General features: G+C 40.8%; 1 protein-coding gene across 2 annotated transcripts in view; it reads right to left on the bottom strand.

The window, feature by feature from the left end:
- The window catches only part of mfsd2b (major facilitator superfamily domain containing 2B), a 42,062-nt gene that overhangs the window by 489 nt on the left and 22,540 nt on the right, over nucleotides 1–19,033 (bottom strand). For both annotated transcript variants that reach the window (XM_047387450.1, XM_047387451.1), the window contains 10 exons: nucleotides 16,418–16,541; nucleotides 12,154–12,232; nucleotides 11,863–12,044; nucleotides 9,331–9,421; nucleotides 8,684–8,805; nucleotides 8,154–8,237; nucleotides 7,934–8,017; nucleotides 7,706–7,815; nucleotides 5,197–5,340; nucleotides 3,140–3,316 (listed from right to left, as the gene is read on the bottom strand). In XM_047387450.1, coding sequence (XP_047243406.1) covers nucleotides 3,140–3,316; nucleotides 5,197–5,340; nucleotides 7,706–7,815; nucleotides 7,934–8,017; nucleotides 8,154–8,237; nucleotides 8,684–8,805; nucleotides 9,331–9,421; nucleotides 11,863–12,044; nucleotides 12,154–12,232; nucleotides 16,418–16,541 — 1,197 coding nt within the window. The remainder of the gene's footprint in view (nucleotides 1–3,139; nucleotides 3,317–5,196; nucleotides 5,341–7,705; nucleotides 7,816–7,933; nucleotides 8,018–8,153; nucleotides 8,238–8,683; nucleotides 8,806–9,330; nucleotides 9,422–11,862; nucleotides 12,045–12,153; nucleotides 12,233–16,417; nucleotides 16,542–19,033) is intronic.

Here is a 19,033-nt window from a genome sequence, read left to right as displayed (position 1 = left end):
ACTGGGTTATCTGGCCACAGCTTACAATACATGTATGCAAGAATGTGGTGATCTTTGTGTATGACACGTTTAAAGACAAGCCAGGATGCAGGAAACGTCAAATGTAGGAAAACAGAAAAGATATCCTTTCCACAGCACTCAAAGTCTCAGTCTTAAATAAAGGTTTACATTCAAACGGGACAATTAATATGGCCAGACATGAACCAAGTGAGAGAGACCAAAAAAATGGCAGTACACTTATGCTCCTGTTCCAGACTAGCAATGAAGGCAAAATTATTCCAACTTTTGGAGGATTTAGATTTAAAACTGTTTCCATGTAGCCAAGATTTTTTTGCTATGAAAGTGAGACAGAAGATAACAGAATGTACAGGAGGTGTTTTTGGAAAAAGATTCCCAGAATGTATTGACATTTTAACAAGAAATAGGGTTGAAAACTATTTATACTCGTCTCGACAATCAATGTAAAGCCTTTACGGAACTGCAAGAAATCAGTCCCTTGTTAAAATTTCTGACCACCTTTTTGCATGTTTCCAGTGCTATTTTGGAAAAAAAAAAATTTCTGATGAGCACCAAGTATTTGAGGCTGGAAGGCCTCCTTGCCATCACCCTAATCTTTACCATCCCTCCACTGATTCTCTCTCTTCAAAACATTAATATTACTTCCAGTCAGAAGAAACATGTTGGTAAAATTAAAACATTACTTGAAATCTAAATCTGCTAGAGGTATGAATCATTTTTAACTTAACTGTATGCGACAATTTAACACTTTAGTTATAATATTAATAATAAATTCATCTGTAATTATTTAAATGTTATATATTAAATTGAGGTTTTAACGGATGATATACGCTGATTACATCATATTCTTAATAAATTAATGACACAATTGTGTATACAGGTCCTTCTCAAAATATTAGCATATTGTGATAAAGTTCATTATTTTCCATAATGTCATGATGAAAATTTAACATTCATATATTTTAGATTCATTGCACACTAACTGAAATATTTAAGGTCTTTTATTGTCTTAATACGGATGATTTTGGCATACAGCTCATGAAAACCCAAATTCCTATCTCACAAAATTAGCATATCATTAAAAGGGTCTCTAAACGAGCTATGAACCTAATCATCTGAATCAACGAGTTAACTCTAAACACCTGCAAAAGATTCCTGAGGCCTTTAAAACTCCCAGCCTGGTTCATCACTCAAAACCCCAATCATGGGTAAGACTGCCGACCTGACTGCTGTCCAGAAGACCACTATTGACACCCTCAAGCAAGAGGGTAAGACACAGAAAGACATTTTTGAACGAATAGGCTGTTCCCAGAGTGCTGTATCAAGGCACCTCAGTGGGAAGTTTGTGGGAAGGAAAAAGTGTGGCAGAAAACGCTGCACAACGAGAAGAGGTGACCGGACCCTGAGGAAGATTGTGGAGAAGGGCCGATTCCAGACCTTGGGGGACCTGCGGAAGCAGTGGACTGAGTCTGGAGTAGAAACATCCAGAGCCACCGTGCACAGGCGTGTGCAGGAAATGGGCTACAGGTGCCGCATTCCCCAGGTCAAGCCACTTTTGAACCAGAAACAGCGGCAGAAGCGCCTGACCTGGGCTACAGAGAAGCAGCACTGGACTGTTGCTCAGTGGTCCAAAGTACTTTTTTTGGATGAAAGCAAATTCTGCATGTCATTCGGAAATCAAGGTGCCAGAGTCTGGAGGAAGACTGGGGAGAAGGAAATGCCAAAATGCCAGAAGTCCAGTGTCAAGTACCCACAGTCAGTGATGGTCTGGGGTGCCGTGTCAGCTGCTGGTGTTGGTCCACTGTGTTTTATCAAGGGCAGGGTCAATGCAGCTAGCTATCAGGAGATTTTGGAGCACTTCATGCTTCCATCTGCTGAAAAGCTTTATGGAGATGAAGATTTCATTTTTCAGCACAACCTGGCACCTGCTCACAGTGCCAAAACCACTGGTAAATGGTTTACTGACCATGGTATCACTGTGCTCAATTGGCCTGCCAACTCTCCTGACCTGAACCCCATAGAGAATCTGTGGGATATTGTGAAGAGAACGTTGAGAGACTCAAGATGAGCTAAAGGCCGCTATCGAAGCATCCTGGGCCTCCATAAGACCTCAGCAGTGCCACAGGTTGATTGCCTCCATGCCACGCTGCATTGAAGCAGTCATTTATGCAAAAGGATTCCCAACCAAGTATTGAGTGCATAACTGTACATGATTATTTGAAGGTTGACGTTTTTTGTATTAAAAACACTTTTCTTTTATTGGTCGGATGAAATATGCTAATTTTGTGAGATAGGAATTTTGGGTTTTCATGAGCTGTATGCCACAATCATCCGTATTAAGACAATAAAAGACCTGAAATATTTCAGTTAGTGTGCAATGAATCTAAAATATATGAATGTTAAATTTTCATCATTACATTATGGAAAATAAACTTTATCACAAATGAACTTTATCACAATATGCTAATATTTTGAGAAGGACCTGTATATATATATAGAGAGAGATTTTATTTAATGTATTTGTTCAATTCAAAAATACTTTATTAATCCCAAAGGGAAATTAAATTTGTTTTATTCAGACTTTTACATGTCTAAACCTAATAATTTTTTTGTTGGATCGTGGCATTTTGGTCTTCTGTATTTGAGCTCCTTGCTTTCTAATAAGAGGAATGGGAAACGCCTCCAAGCAAAAGGTTTTCCAGGCTCTTTCACCTACTAATCTGTTGAAGGATCTGATCTACTTACTTAAGAAATATGTTTCTGACCTTTACCAAAACCAAAAGACATCCAGCAGGTTGATTTTTGTCTTTGTAAAGTTTTGTCAGTAGCTTGATGAAGAAGCAAATAAAATGAATGGAGTTCAGGGCCATAAACCTTAAATGTTAAAATTAACTATATGTGTTCCGAGCTGTATCTTTAAGATACTTGTACTCCGCCTGAGTATTTACATTGGCAGGTTCAATTTCATACTGCTACCACATTACAACAGCATTTACCCCACTCACGAATGTTTACAGGAAGTCTTTCACGACAGCTTGCGACTGTTTCGAGGTTGAAACGTGGGACAGAGTTGAATGATTAGAGTTTTTCCCGCAGTTGTGCGTTAATGATTTCTACACACCGTAGCTCATCCAGACAGAGTTTATTCCTGCGCCGTACATCTTCGTTGATGGGATACAAGACCAGGATCATTAACCCTGTAACGATGAAGGCTATGGGTGCGGCGCCAATCAGCAGCTTCAGGGTGTACACCACAGGAGCGGGCTGCGTGCAGCTGCCAGTTTTATACCCAGCAAACCTACGAAGATGCACAGATTCTCTTTAAATACAGGTCATAAGAACAAATAACAATTCTGAAGCTGCAAAACCGCCAAATGATACCTCTTAGGAAAATCTATTTTATGCTGAGACAAACATTATTGTGATATACATCAAGCGATATAGCAAAATCTAGAAATAAATGTAGAGTCACATGTTTTATGCATCAGAAGTATAAAAAACAAGATTTGGTCCTCACCAGAGTCACCAGAGGTACAGCCTCAAGATTAAACACTACATGAATTTAAAACACAAATTTACACAAATTTAAAATGCAAAAGCAGTGTGTAAAAAAAAAAAAAAAACGAAGTAAATCCTTCCTATCTATTAGAATGCTACTGTGGTGAATTCAGGTGTGTGTCAACGAAATGCAAAAAAAGCAAATACTTCATCTGTGGTCTTACTGATGCAGTTGGTTCCATCTATTAATGTGAGAAGGGTTAAGAGTTCATTTTCAAAGAATCTGAACTCCCAAGTTTAGGTTCAGCCGAGATAAAATGATAAAGCTACATCTAGTACTCCACAGCAGGGGTGACTAAAGTGTGCCGCCTGAAATGATGTGTGCAGCCTGCAACCTCAAATTACAGGTGGTATGAGTTAGTTGTTTTTAAGCAAGATTTCCACTAATGCAAGGCCTTTCAAAATAAATAGGTAAACCATGTTTTTTGCTTCTTTTTAGTGCATCCATAACTTATCCATGCAGGGTCATGTCTATGTCCAGCGGACAAGAGGCAGGGCACATCCTGGACAGGTCGCCAGTCCATTATCTTTGAAATTTTAATAATACACAAGACCCCCCAGCGACATTTACTCAAAAACAGACTTGGACACACCTTTCATTAAACTTGGCTTAATATAAATGTGACCCATATCCTGTTGATGCTTAAAATAGACTTTTTCTTAAGCAAGAAAATAGAAAACAGGCCCAAAAAACCTTATGTTTTGGATCTACAATGATTTAGAGACCCTATTTAACAAATGTCAGATTTTGTTCATTGTATTTAAATATTGGATGTGGCAAAGAGTTTGGACAACTTTCAGGTAGCGATGCTATGCAATAAAATTACAGTTCAATTAGAAACAGTTAAAAACAACATTAATCATGTCGTTTTTAAACAGTATGCCAAAACAAAAAGCCACTCTCTTTTCTAAAAAAAAAAAAAAAAACACATAAATATACAGTAGAACATTATATAAAATATTTAGATCAAAGTAGAGATCTCTGATGTAACTCAGTGTCATGTTTGAAAAAAAACATGTCATATTGACCTCACACCAGTTGTTATGCGCGGTGGTGGAGGCATGATGATTTGGGCTTGTTTGGCAATCACAGAACGAGCGTATGTTGGAGTCAGGAAGTCAACCATAAACTGTTCGATACTCAAAAGTATTCTTGAGTTACATGTAAGGACAATAGTCTGGCAGCATAACTGATCTATGCATCTTTAAATCTACCGAAAGAATTATGCGTTTCCCAGTGGAAAACCCAACCTGACTGAAATGCTGTGGGTATTAAAAAAAAAAGCAGATCACAAACAAATGACTGTAAACCTCATTAACCTGAATTATCTTTAATGTCTGATAATGATCAATGGAAACAATGACTTTTAGGCATTAGTGCTAAATAAGGTTCTATAAGGTATTGAAATATTGGCTGTATTTAGTTCTTACACACACTGCTTCTGCATATTAGCTTAGCTTTAGTCAAGTACATATTGAGATTAAAATGAGATTTGCCATTCTTTAAGATTTAGGAAGGACCAGATTACATTTCACTGTATCCTGAAACATAAAACAAGCGTGCTGTGGATGTACTTCTCTTTTTGCGTGGCTATATGTCACATAGTAATCGAGACTCACTCCAGGCAGAGAGTGGACACTCCCAGGGTGATGCCGGCGGCCAACTTGATGAAGAAAACGTAGAACGAGTAGAAGATGGCTTCGTGGCCTTTAGAGTAGGGGTTAATCAGTCTGAAGTCATCTACCACATCTGGCAACATAGACCTGGATTGCATGCACACAAAAATAAACACACAGCTCTAAAAGGGTGTTTCGTGATGGACTTTGGGAGCATCCCTTAAATGTCCAAAGCAACTCAAACACTTGGCAAAACTTTAAGTCAAGGCTGTTACCTTATTTCCTCACAAAACCACTAAAGAGAGATGTTAGTAAATGATTATGTGACGTCAACGTTAGGATCTCTGATATAATGGCGGTCTACAATTACAGAGCTAATAACACGATCATATGATGAGCAGCGGGCGGAACCATTGGACCACAGGCAGAATAAACATTTGGCCCCTTCCAAAGTAAACAGGCCCCCCCATGGGAGGCTATAATTTGTGTTAAAAGGGAGGGAAAAAGAGACGAGTACTGAGTGGTGACAGCCAGAAACGTCTGGGAAGCAGATGTAAAGATACCTCCGGAGTTGTGTTGTTGGAGCCCTGTGATGGTATGAAAGATTTACAACAGACGTCTGCATCTCCTTTTTTCAACTGACGTCACATTTGTGATATGAAATGGGTAATTGGACGGAGCCCTGTGGGACATCAAATCATCATTAACAAGATGCTAATGACTATTTCAGCCAAAGTGGGCAGCTTCGTGGTGCTGCTGTGCAGATGGGTAAAAATGTCAAATTCAATTAACAAGTCATATAGGGGAGAAGTGGATGGCAGACATAAAAACATTAATATAGGAGTGACTGCTGACACAAAAGTCTCTTGGGTTGTTAAGCCAACTTCTTTAAAAGAATATTAAACTTTCTAACCATAACTTGCATCTAGCGATGTCCCGATACAATCCCACATAGTGGATTGTGGTCCTGATCAAAGAGTTTTTAAATGATGGGTATTATCGTATCTGACAAAACTCCACTCCTGATGCCTTTTGTCGATTGTCTGGGATTTTGTCGCACGCACAACTACACGTGCGGCCGCAATTTGCCTTGCCGGTATTTTTGGACAGCAAATTGCATTTTACACAGTGCACATCATTTCGTTGATCTAGTGAATCTGGGTTTTCTCAAAGGGTTCATCGTTTATAATGATGTTCACATTCAGGTACAGACTGTTTTGGCTGCTCTGGCTTCCTGTCTGTTCTGTACCATTGGATTAGTATACAGATAGTACTCAGGGTAGGAGAAGGAGCTGCACAGAGGGTATCTGAAACACTACTTATTCATAGTTATAACGTTAAAAGCAAGGCGATCAGTTTATAAAACAAGAGAACATTTTTTGTTCACATAATTACCTGGAACCGCTTTGAAACATGTTATAAGCCGGGTTATCAACAAGTCATATAACAGAGCGGAAACACGCTAGCATTTTATCTTACTGTTACACATTAAAACCTCAAAAACAGGAACATGACGGGAGTTTATTGAAGACTGTAGCTGTATCTGTCAAGTTAGATATACAGTTAAAACTAGATACTTACACACTTGGTTGGTAAAACACAATGCAACACAACATTTTGTCCTCACTGTCAGACCATAAATCACATTAATTGTTTTCCTGTTTTAGATCAGTTGGCGTTAGAAAACATTTTATATTTGCTAAATGCCAGAATAATATGAGATTGCTTTCACAAAACTTCTTTAACTTTCTTCTAATCCAGAGGTTTACATATATTAAGATTATTATGCCTTTAATCAGGTTAATTCACAAACATTTTGTTAAATGGAGACACAACTGTGGATGTATTTTAAGGAAAACCTCAAATACACCATTTCCACATGTCTGGGTCAAATACTAAAGAAAGGTATGTAAACGTCTCAATTTGAAGACAGATAAAAATAATCCTCTACAAAAAGTCTAAATGACCTAAAACACAATAGGTTTAATGTCAGACAATGAAAAAATGTGTTTTTATAGAGTGTATGTAAATATCTAGCGTCATTTATATGTTTAGAAGCAAATGAGAAAGCAATGCCTGATTTATGTGACGTTTCACTTCCATAACCTAGCTAATCTAGCATCCCACAGCTGTCCTCCAGAAACTCCCGTTGGGACAAAATATCTGTCGCCGTCACAAAAGGGCATGAACAAACAAAGAGGAGAGAATCCAGCGTCTGGAATATTGGATGTTTAGTTTATTGTTGTAAAGGTCAAAATGAACGTCACTGGTGAGTGAGCGTACACACTATATTTCGGATGAAATTTAGTGTGTTGTTGCACTGCGCTTTTAAGCTACTGAGCTTTTGAACACATACATGGGATTGTTGGCATTTTTTTAAATGACTCAGATTGACATCTTGGACCAAAAGTCCCATTTGGGACATCTAAAGCTGTGCAATTAAAAGGCGAGCAGGTGCAAATGTTTAACACCTATTCAGTAATGTGATCTGATGTTTTCTAAAAGGCCTCACCATGGCAGTAGCAACGATGCAGCTATACTGAGCCCAGAGGAGACAGCCACGATGTAAGCCACCAACAAGTTAGGGATGAACACCAACATCATGGTGAAGGGCATGATCCACTAAAGAGACAAACAAGCACGAGTGTTTTTAGAAGTTTACACGTATGAGGTTTATGTGACTATGACAGAAGAACAACAAGCAAGTTCATCGCTGCCAAAACAAAACCTGTATACTTACCGTGATACCACAAAAAGCTGCTGTCTTCTTTCCAAATCTTTGCAGAAACCACTGCCAAAATGGTATGCTTAACACTGCAGAAATCTGTATGGGACCAGAACAAATGGGTTTTATATGGGATTCTGTATTATAGGTTAGAATTGTTCGAAAAGCTTTTTGTTTTGGGTTAGGCTGCAAGCCAAATCTTATATACGAATAAGAAATGTATCTGGTGACTCACGAGGATGACTAGCACAATGTTCTGGAAGTGTTCCCTCAGGCCAGCAGCGTAAGTGCAAAAGAGGACGAAGTTGCTCTGTGTCAGCTGCAGAAAAAAAGAGGAAGAAGATTTAGATATTCAGCCTTGTTTGCTCAGCACAGTCGATGGGACACACAGCCTGCTGCACCAAGTGCCATAAAAATGACTGGAGGAGCTGCTGACGGGGTTTATTCCCAGTCTTGAGACTCACAGGGATGACAGCTGACAGCCATCAACTTTGTAAAAAATGTAAATCCTGAAAGCTTTGGAAGTCTCCTATTATCACAACACTGTAAAGGTACGAGATGCACCACACAGCAATCCCTGTCAGTATAACCCAGAAAAGTCCAGGAACTCAAAATACGCTTCAAACAACATGCTTTCGAAAGGTGTTCTCTAACACAGATCAAACAACACGGAGCGCCAGCAATGCTCCCACGCTGTCAGGGTGCAGGAATGCCTCCACTTAATGGAACTCTGTGTGGCATGTCTGACAAGTGTGTTACATTTACCTGAATTGCAACAGTGATGAGGAGGAATGCAGCAGTCAGAATGAGGTATGGCCCGTGTCTCATTACCATGAGGAAGCCCTGCATGAAAGGGATCTGCTTCTCCGTCTTTGGGCCATAGGGATCTGAAGGATGAGGAATAAATACTGTATATGCAACCTATCAGATAACATGCAGTAAGGGAAAGAGCATACATTTACTCAGCAGTACTACTGGCCCTGCAATGCAGTGGGTAAGGTTCGTCTCTTCAAGCCATCATTTATGGCATATTGAACATTTGGTTGGAGGACAGAAATAGTTTTAGCATCAGTTGGTCCAACTCTAAGGCAAGTAGTAAAACACTAAAATGTTAATACAGTGTAAAATTCCATGCATAGAAATTGTTTGTTTCTCCTGACTAAAGAGATTTAAATCCAAAATGTTCTTCCTTTCAAATTCCAAAAGCCAAATGAAGCCAATGTTTGGCTTTTATATATTTTTATTATATTTAAACAGTTTTATTCTATATCCTTTGTAATGGTTATTGGTGAAAGTGAAGAGCACCCTGGTAAACTGTTGTTTCTTCATGTGCTATGTAAAAAATGTAACGCTGATGTGTGAAAGTGAAATCACTCATGAGGAATATTAATGTGAGATCTCAGTGATCTCACCTTCCTTCTCTTTGACTCCCAGGAACATCACCACAGTGCAGAGAAGGAACACTCCTCCTATCACACCCGCAGCGATCATGTAGACCTCCTTCTGCAGAGACAAAGTACAAACACACTGTATGGCCTACATCCATCCATTTTTTTGTTTTCCAACACAAGCGGCATAAACAGGTCTGTTCAGTTCTTCGTAATTCATAGTTCTCCGATGAGTACGAAAATTCATTTGCTGGAAACAAAGGTGTCAATTAGAGCAATTTTCTCCTCTTCAGTTCTACATTGTTAGTCCCATGTGGCTAATTTATTGTCTGTAATTTTCGGTGCAGATCATCGCAGTGGTTGGAGCCACCCAACCCGCTGTGCATATTTCAGTGAACAAACAAAGCCAACCAAAGGAAATAAACCCCAAATAGATCTGCTTCCAAAAATGCAGACGTAACTGTTTATCGCAGTGCGCCCCCCTGACAGGAACTGCTCTGCCTTAAACAATTTGTGTTTGTTTGCTCCTTCTCCAAGCTGCTCAGCACGGTGGTTCTTCATTGCATACGCACATCAAACACTGGCTGTTTCCAAGAGCAGACAGAGTTCGCCCAGACGGTGTACCACCCTCGCCAGTGACTGCAGGGGAAATTTAATGGATGGCTGCAGAGGGGGGGAAGCGGTATTGCCCCGATAGGGTTCACCCAAAATCCACTGGAAAAGACCTATTTAAAACCCAAATAGCTGCGGTGCATAAAATTTACAACGCAGGACATTTCATCCACAAAAGCTCCCATGATAGATTCTGAGCAGCAGTTTGTGTTTATTCACAGCTCTGCAAACTGAAATGTTGTTTATTATGTCTTGCTGTTGCTCCCTTAAACGAAAAGGCTATTACAGCTCATACCCTGGAAACGTTTCACATTTTGTCTCAACTTATATGGGATTTGTGGGATTTTAAGTGATAGAAAGAAGGTAGTGCAGCGGAAGGGAGATGATATATTGTTAAAATGTTCAACAAATTAACATCTGAACAGTGAGGCATGCATCACGTGTCAATAGTTTCTGGAGCTAGATTTTGCTGCAATTGTAGCTGCATACTTCTTTTGAGAGTATGCTTCCACCAGTTTTGCAAATTTAGAAACTGACTTGTTTGCCCTCTCGTCTTTGCCATACAATTCACAGTCAGGTTGTCTAAAATTTGTTTTTTGAAAAACATTTTTTTAAGGCTTGTAAAAGATTTCCAATTGGACGTAGGTCTGGACTTTTACTAGGCATTTCTAAAAATCCTTCTGGATGTATGTTTAGAGTCACTGTCCTGGAAGGTGAACCTCTTATGTCAGGTTTTTTTCAAGGATCTTCCTGTATTTAGCCCAATACATCCTTCCATCAACTCTGATGGAAGCTTTCCTTCTGCTGAAGATGAAAAGCATTTCTACAGCATCATGCTGCCACCAAAACCATGTTCCAGGGTGGGGATGGTGTAGCTCAGGTAAACAGCATACAGGACTTCTTATGGCTTTCATCTTGCCCCTCTCCGATAAAGGTCATTCATGTGTAGTGCATTAGTTATCCTGTCAATGGATTCTTTAGCTTGAGCAGGGGATCTCTGCAGCTCCTCCAGGGGTTACCATGGACTACATGGCTGCATCTCTGATTAATGCTTCTCTTGCCTGGCCTCTCAGTTTAGATGGACATGCATGTGTTGGTAGTTTGCAGTTTTGCCATGCTCATTCTGTTTTCAGATCCTCTTTGTTCACTAATGTTCTCTAAGCAACTCTTTGAAACCTTCGCAGGACCACTGGATTTATTCTGATATTTAATCACACGTAGGTAGCCTCTATTTACTCCTTAGGTGACCTCTGAAGTCAAGTATTTGCAATGGATTTTATTAAGAGGTTTCAGAGTAAAAGGGGGTGCATATAAATGCATAAATATTTTTTAAACTATTTTGAAAATCATTTATCATTTTACTTCCATCTCACAATTATGCACTAGTTTGTGTTGACCCATCACATAAAATTCTAACTGAAGCTTATGTTTGACACAATGTGAAGAAGTTTCATGGGGTGTGAATACCTTTGCTCTATGTTTTTGCAGACTATATCTGGTGTGTGTTGAAATGTTCTGGGTGAAACATAAATCAGTCTAATGACTTGCAGACTGCGGAGACCCAGCAGTTCATTGGGGCTGCTTTTTGTGAGGGACGAACCCCCTTTGTGGTCGTAAACGGGGAGCAGGCCCAGATGCCGGTTCAGATATCAAACAAAGCCATCTCATTTCAGTCCCGTGGGTTACACGGGTTAAAATATGAACATATTTCCAATGTCAGAACTCTGAGACAGTCAGTAAATGTGGAGCCAATTTTAAACAATCTTTCTTTTCATGCAACTCTTTTTTTAAACCTTTTGGTGTTTTTGAAAAAAAGTGAATGGTCTTGAGCACACATTCCACCGCTCCAGGTTTAGCGAGAATGCAGCCCTTGTTATTTTCAAACCAACTCTTTGCCCCATTTTTAGCACACCTGAGCTCCTGGGTTGGCAGAGAGACACTTACAGCGTGTGACAGGTACTCCTGAGAGTGCACAAGGCTCTTCACGATCTCTGCCCCGCTGCTGTTTCCAAGGTAACTGGCAGACATATTGTGAGTAGGGCAGTGCTTCAGAGTGTGAGCGCTGGCCACAATCTGGCCCTGGATGGCAGCGCCCAAAAGGGTCCCCATCACCTCCACCGTCATTCCTGTCAGTATCCAAAACAAAGATCTTTAAAACGTCATTACTGTGGGTTCAGAGAGGTGGCTGAGGTAAATGCATGCAATCAGAAGTTCTTGCATAATAAAAGACCTTACGGTAGGCGGTGGCTGAGTCCCTTTCCTTCTGGTCTGTGCTTATGAACATGGTGAGAGCAGAATAAGACACGTGGAAACACTGCAAAGACACAAAATACTAAGTTAGAGCTCAGGCTTGATAGAAATAATGAATTCTGCCAAAACAACAAAAGAGAAAAATCTGAATGCCTTTATTGTGATTATGCAACTATAATAAACAAAGGGGAAACATATCAATATAACTGATCAAAACATATAATGAACAACAAGTAAAAAGCACTGCAAAAGAACTTATTTAGCTTGAGATAAATGTATAGGTTGTAGATCCATGAGTTTGAAAAGTGCGTAAGGGAAAGAGGTCTTCTCTAACTTCAGTCAAAACTAAATAAGCTGAAGACCTTAACTTACAATTTAAAGTTTTTTAGTATACTATAATGGTAATTTTGCACGTTATTAATTGTTCAAGGTAGGTTGCCTCCCATTCTGACCATTCTGCTGGAGCTTGGCTTATGTTAAAGAGCTGTTCATCTCCACTATCCCTCACTGCATTGTGCAGCTTTCCTTCTGGTTCAAAAAGCTTCACAGATTTTGAAGAAAAAGCTTCAAATAAATTGAATTGCGTGACAACTGTAGAGTACTAAGGGTGCCTTTTGCTGTAGTTTGGAAAAAATATCAATAAACTGACACGAACTGAATTAATTCAAATTCAATTGAACTACGCTCATCTTAAGTCAACCAATTTGAAACAAACCAAAATTAACTGAAATTAAATAAACAAGATCAAACCGAACTGAATAAACTGAGCCCTGTGGTGGACTTCTGACCTGTTCAGGGTGTACCCAATGACTGCTGGAGATAGGTACCAGCCAGGGCAGGGCTGGCTGGCTGGATGGATGGATGGATGGATGGATGAATGGATGGATGGATGGATGGATGGATGGATGGATGGATGGATGGATGGATGGATGGATGGATGGATGGATGGATGGATGAATGAATGGATGGATGGATGGATGGATGGATGGATGGATGGATGGATGAATGGATGGATGGATGGAAGGCACAGAATTGATCTGAACTGAATTAAACTAGGGCTGCACGGTGGCGCAGTTGGTAGCACTGTTGCCTTGCAGCAAGAAGGTTCTGGGTTCAATTCCCGGCCAGGGGTCTTTCTGCATAGAGTTTGCATGTTCTCCCTGTGCATGCGTGGGTTCTCACCGGGTACTCCGGCTTCCTCCCACAGTCCAAAGACATGCCTGTTAGGTTAATTGGTCTCTCTAAATTGCCCTTAGGTGTATGAATGAGTGTGTGTGCATGGTTGTTTGTGTGTTTCCCTGCGATGGACTGGCGACCTGTCCAGGGTGTACCCCGCCTCTCACCCATAGACTGCTGGAGATAGGCACCAGCTCCCCCGCGACCCACTATGGAATAAGCGGTAGAAAATGACTGACTGACTGAATTAAACTAAAATGAACTGAAGTGAACTAAATCAACTTGAACTGAACTAAATTAAATTAAACCTGTCTAACGTGAACCAAACTGAATTTATCAGAAGTGAATTATATTGACCTTAGTTGAAACGAATTGATTTGAGCTGAACTATATTAAATAGAACTGAATGACACTAAAATGAAAAGGTACTGAACAGAAAGGAATTGGATTAACTTTAATTGAACTGAACCAACAAACTATTCTTTTAAAATGGTCTGGATTAAATAGAAATACATGGAACTGAATTGAATCGAATTTGTCTTTCTTACAGTGCATAAAAAATAAACAGCTCTATGTCTTCGGGTGTGGCTACCTTGTGAATAACAAGTCACAACTAGTAAGGCATGCAAAGCATTCACTGATTAGGCAGCTGTCCAATATGACTCCCCCTATGAAAATGTTGTCATTTCTATCTAACAAATTCAAAATGCTTTAAATAGCCGCATATATGGAAGTGGCTGCACAATGACAGACTGGATGCCTTTTTATCCAACATGTTCCAGTGAAAAACACAAATGCAAAGTATCCACTGTATATTTATCAAAAGCAATCTCTGCATTTTCCATATCGGCCAAGCTCAGATCTGTTTTCTTCTTTCTCACCAACCCTCCCAGAGAATAGCCAAGCGACCATAGTTGACTTCACTTTGTAATTTACTGTAGGGCTCAGTCAGCGCTGCGGCCAAATGAGCCTGCACAGCCAACAACGAAAATAAATGCGGGTAAGAAAGCTTTTTCTTCCAGTGTTTGCTCTTGTACAGCATGTCATTTATTGGGCTTTTATGGGATGCAAACATTTATAGACTCAATCAGGCCTTGCTTTTTGGACAGAGACGGAAGTGAGAGTTGATTTATTTAGTGAAAACCTGTTATTAGTTGATTATATACACAAACAAAACGTAGCAGACTAGTCTCTGTTTACAGGCTGTGACGTTCTGAATGATAGCAGCAAAACTTCACACAAACATACAGCCACAGACAATGAAGGGCGGCTAAAAGTGGCAACCAGCATTTACCAGGCAAGAAGGTTCCTGGCAGGAATGACTGTATACTTATCAAGTAGTTAGAAATATACGCTGTAACAGCTGACCGCAGTTTGGCTGCAGACTACATGCTCTGTCGCATATTGTAGGGGTTACTCCAGAGCAAATCAAATACAAATAGGGGTCGGGGGGGATGTGTGGAAGTAACAACCCATACCATATAAACAGCAGTCTATTGAGAGAATTCTACTTTCCCTTTGAGGAAACATATCTAAAAAATGTTTGGCTCCACATTGCTGATTATCTCATAAATCAGTCTATCAGACCAGGGCATCAGAGATCGGCAATCATCTCCTTCCACACAGGTATTAATAACTTTTTCTGCAGTTTATTTCTACGTTATGTAACATGTCTGCCAAGACTGCTTACCGAGCAAACAGGTCGGCAGATGATGCTGTTAACTTAAGTCTACACTTCATCCTGCAACACCTCGACCACCCAGGGACGTATGCCAGGATCCTGTTTGTAGACTTTATCTCGGCCTTCAACACCATCATACCAGACATCCTCCACAAGAAGCTCACCCAGCTCAACGTCCCAGCCTCCACCTGTCAGTGGATCAACAGCTTCCTGACAGACCGACAGCAGCAGGTGAGACTGGGGAGCATCTTCTCCCGATCCAGATCAATAAGTACTGGTGCCCCCCAGGGATGTGTTCTGTCCCCACTCCTCTTCTCTCTGTACACAAATGACTGCACCTCATCGGACTCGTCCGTGAAACTCCTTAATTTTGCAGACGACACCATTGTCATTGGACTGATCCAGGACGGTGATGAGTCTGCATACAGACAGCGAGTGAATTGGCTGGTACACTGGTGCGGTCAGAACTACCTTGAACTGAACCCACTCAAGACTGTGGAAATGTTGGTGGACTTTCGGAGAACACCACCCCCATACACCCCCTCACCATCCTCAACAACACTGTATTGGCCGTGGACCACTTCAGGTTCTTAGGAACCACCATCTCTGAGGACCTGAGACGGTCTTCGCACATAGACACTGTTCTAAAGAAGGCCCAGCAGAGACTGTACTTCCTGAGGCAACTCAAGAAGTTCAACCTTCCACAGGAGCTGCTGGTCATCTTCTACACTGCCATCATTCAGTCTGTCCTGTCTTCGTCCATCTCAGTGTGGTTTGGCTCATCCACAAAACAGGACAGGTCCAGACTGCAACGAATAATCAGGACTGCAGAGAGAATAATCAGGACTGATGTTCCCTCCATCCAGGACTTATACAGGTCTAGGGTCAGGAAAAGAGCTGCTAAAATCTCTGCAGACCCCACACATCCTGCACATAAACTGTTCAGAACTTTACCTTCAGGCCGCTGCTACAGAGCACTGTTTACTAAAACCAGCCGCCACAGAGACAGTTTCTTCCCCCAGGCTGTTTCTCTGATGAACATTCAATAGAGTACAGAACAACAGCATACAGATGTTACAAATGCACCTTTTCTATTAGATATGTGTATATTGTACATTGTAAATTATAAATATATTATAAATGTATATTCTGTAATGCAAAAACAGAACAAAAGAGCAAAGTGTACCGGAGTCAAATTCCTTGTTTGTATGCACGAACTTGGCAATAAAGTTGATTCTGATTCTGATTCAGAAGACTGGGAGATGAATCAGTCAGGGCTTTCATCACCTGTTTCCTCTCAACATTTTCTGCCTGTCTGAGTTGTGTGCAACATCACTCGGCAGTCTGAAAAATTCCTAAATGTCCTGTTTCCAAAGAAGCACACATACTCACATTGATGAGGGTTTGGTAGAGGCAGTAGAAGACCAGGTACCAGACGAATCTGCCGGTGACAAAAGGAGGAACAAACCAGAGGTAGAAGTATGACACCACCAGAAACGGCGTGCAACCCAGTATCCTGTGGGGGAAAAAAAAGATAATGGATGAAATACATGAAGGGGAAGGGAGACTTGGTCCATTCTTCCATCTATTGTTCTTTTCTTATATGAAATTAAATCAAAGTTATGACAGGTTAAGGAGGTTAACCCAGACATATGTTTCTTCAGCGACACTCTCAAGCTTGCAGAGGATTCCAAGGCATTCTCAGATTAGAGGAATATGGTCCATCCAGCAAGTTCTGAATCTGAATTAGGCTCTCCTCTTGGTGGGAAGTGCATTGAAAACCTCCAAAAGGAGATGTCCAGTATCTATTCCCCCACAACAAAATTTTGTTGAATGGACATTAACACAATGATATTTCCTTCCATGCGATGTGAAACAACAGAAAAATCTGGTGCAGTAAAATCTGAAAACAAATCCAAATAAAGATGTCCACTGATGTCTAAATGTGGTTTGAAGGTAGTTTGCGTTGATGAAATGCAGTAAACAAGCCTTACTCTAATTGTCTTTGTTTAGGTTCAATCTAAACTGTAGCTATGGGCTGACGAGGGAGCTTACAAACAGGATTATCCTCATCCTGTCTGTAAGCTTGAGTTTGGGTACCTTAAAAGGAAACCCATTATTAGCTCCTTGTATCTGGGATCTCGTTCTTTTCAGTTGATGATCCAAATTCCATTGCCACAGGTGAGGGTAAAAATGTAGACAGACCGGTAATTTAGAGGCTTTGCCTGTTGGCTCAGGCCTTTCTTCAATGAGTTAATATTCTGCTCCTTCCAACTATCACCCATGAACAAGACAATGAGACGGAACTCACCTGCTTGAGGCAGAGACTGACCGGCTATCTAAAATCCACCATTTTCCAGTGGGAAACCATGGCTTCCGATTCACAAAAGCTGACTCTCATTCAGCTCACTCAGCTTTGTCCCACTCCAGTACAGAATGAAGGTCATTGCTTATGGATGCCAACAGAACCACATCAGTTGCAAAAATCAAAGGTGACACTGTGAGTTTTTCCAATCAGACCTGCTTCTATCCGTAGCCCTTTACAAATCATAGTTCTTCAATAAACATACAAAAATGGGCCAAGTGCGCTTTAAAAAACTGCAGCTGGGATTGTAGAATCGAAGAGGTGTGGTTTACAACTTGCAGCTCACTTGGCAATGGGTAAGACAGGGCTGAACTCTGTCACGGTGTGCAGGCTGTTCAAATCCATAAAATCCTTTAAATACAAGCAAACCTGCTGTGCACCATGCAAAACATCAACGTGTTGTTATCTGCATTAGATTCTGCTGATCAACATATTTCCCAGATCAGACACTGGAGGATTAGGCAGTCCCTCTGCTCTGTTTGCACCAGCAGACCCATGCAGCAGCTTGCTTTGCTATAGTTCATATCACTATGTCACACTTGTTATTACCCCTTATAGTTCATAGTAGTTATGGGTTTGTTGTGACCTTCAAAAGTGGATCGGGACTTTGGCCCTCCCAAATCTCTGAGACTTACTCTCACAGCTCTCCCCCCAAAAAAACTAAGCCTTCTCTGGATTCATTAAACATATGTGGACTGAACAACCACACTCCTGAGCAATTCCACAAAGGTAAAGGGAAACTTGGATCTAAACAGATTAAGGTCATCACCTCCAGTCACAGCAGGTGGATGAATGTGGTTCTGTCATTTTTACACTGTTTAACTCAAGATTTCCTCCTGTCAGATTACAGACTTATATTCTAAGAACGGTAGGAATCTGTCCTGGGAAACACAGGAAAGGAAGAATACGTAAAATAAAAACCAAATCCAACTCCACAGGCGGCACTAAAAGACACACACACGACCCCATGAATATGTAGCACACATTAGGCAAAAGCTGCGTGAAGTGATTCTGCTGTGATGTGCTTTCCTCAGAACTTGGAGTGATACAGTATGTGGGCCGTGTATAATTCATAATTATACAACTGTCTGTATCATTATAGTTAAAGCAAACAGCTGCATGTTGCAAAATAACGAGAAAAAAGCCAGATGATTGATGGTCATCGGTCTAACCTCCTGTCTGCTAACACCAACCAACGCATCATTCACCCTCTTTCTCTTGTCCTTAAAAGAGAAATTCAGTTTGTTTTGCAGTCTAAAGACTTAAAGAGGACACATAAAAAAGACTGGGCTGCCATTTGATTTGTTCTCCACTATTACAGCAAAAATATTAAAAAGAGGCAAAGAGAGGCCAGTTACAGTAATTTCTGGCATCATCCAGGACGGCCATCTCACTCTCCTCCCGATTGTTTGTGCAAACAAAGGCGATCGACAATGCTGGTGCTGCATTATTGACCGCTTGGTCGGCAGGAGTGCTGAAAGAGCCACAGGAAGAGGGGGCGGCGGATGGGACAGTTAGAATGTTCCTGCAAGATGACTGAGCTCAGGGAGAGGCAACAAAGTCACATACATGCTAACACTCGGGTACTTTCTGACACATTTTGCAAGCATGAATAATCGGTGACACCAGTCCCAGTAATTTGC

Source organism: Girardinichthys multiradiatus, chromosome 15 (assembly GCF_021462225.1).
Source record: "Girardinichthys multiradiatus isolate DD_20200921_A chromosome 15, DD_fGirMul_XY1, whole genome shotgun sequence".
Lineage (NCBI taxonomy): Eukaryota > Metazoa > Chordata > Actinopteri > Cyprinodontiformes > Goodeidae > Girardinichthys > Girardinichthys multiradiatus.
The sequence above is the reverse complement of the archived record's forward strand: the minus strand, read 5'-3'. Positions and strand labels throughout refer to the sequence as shown.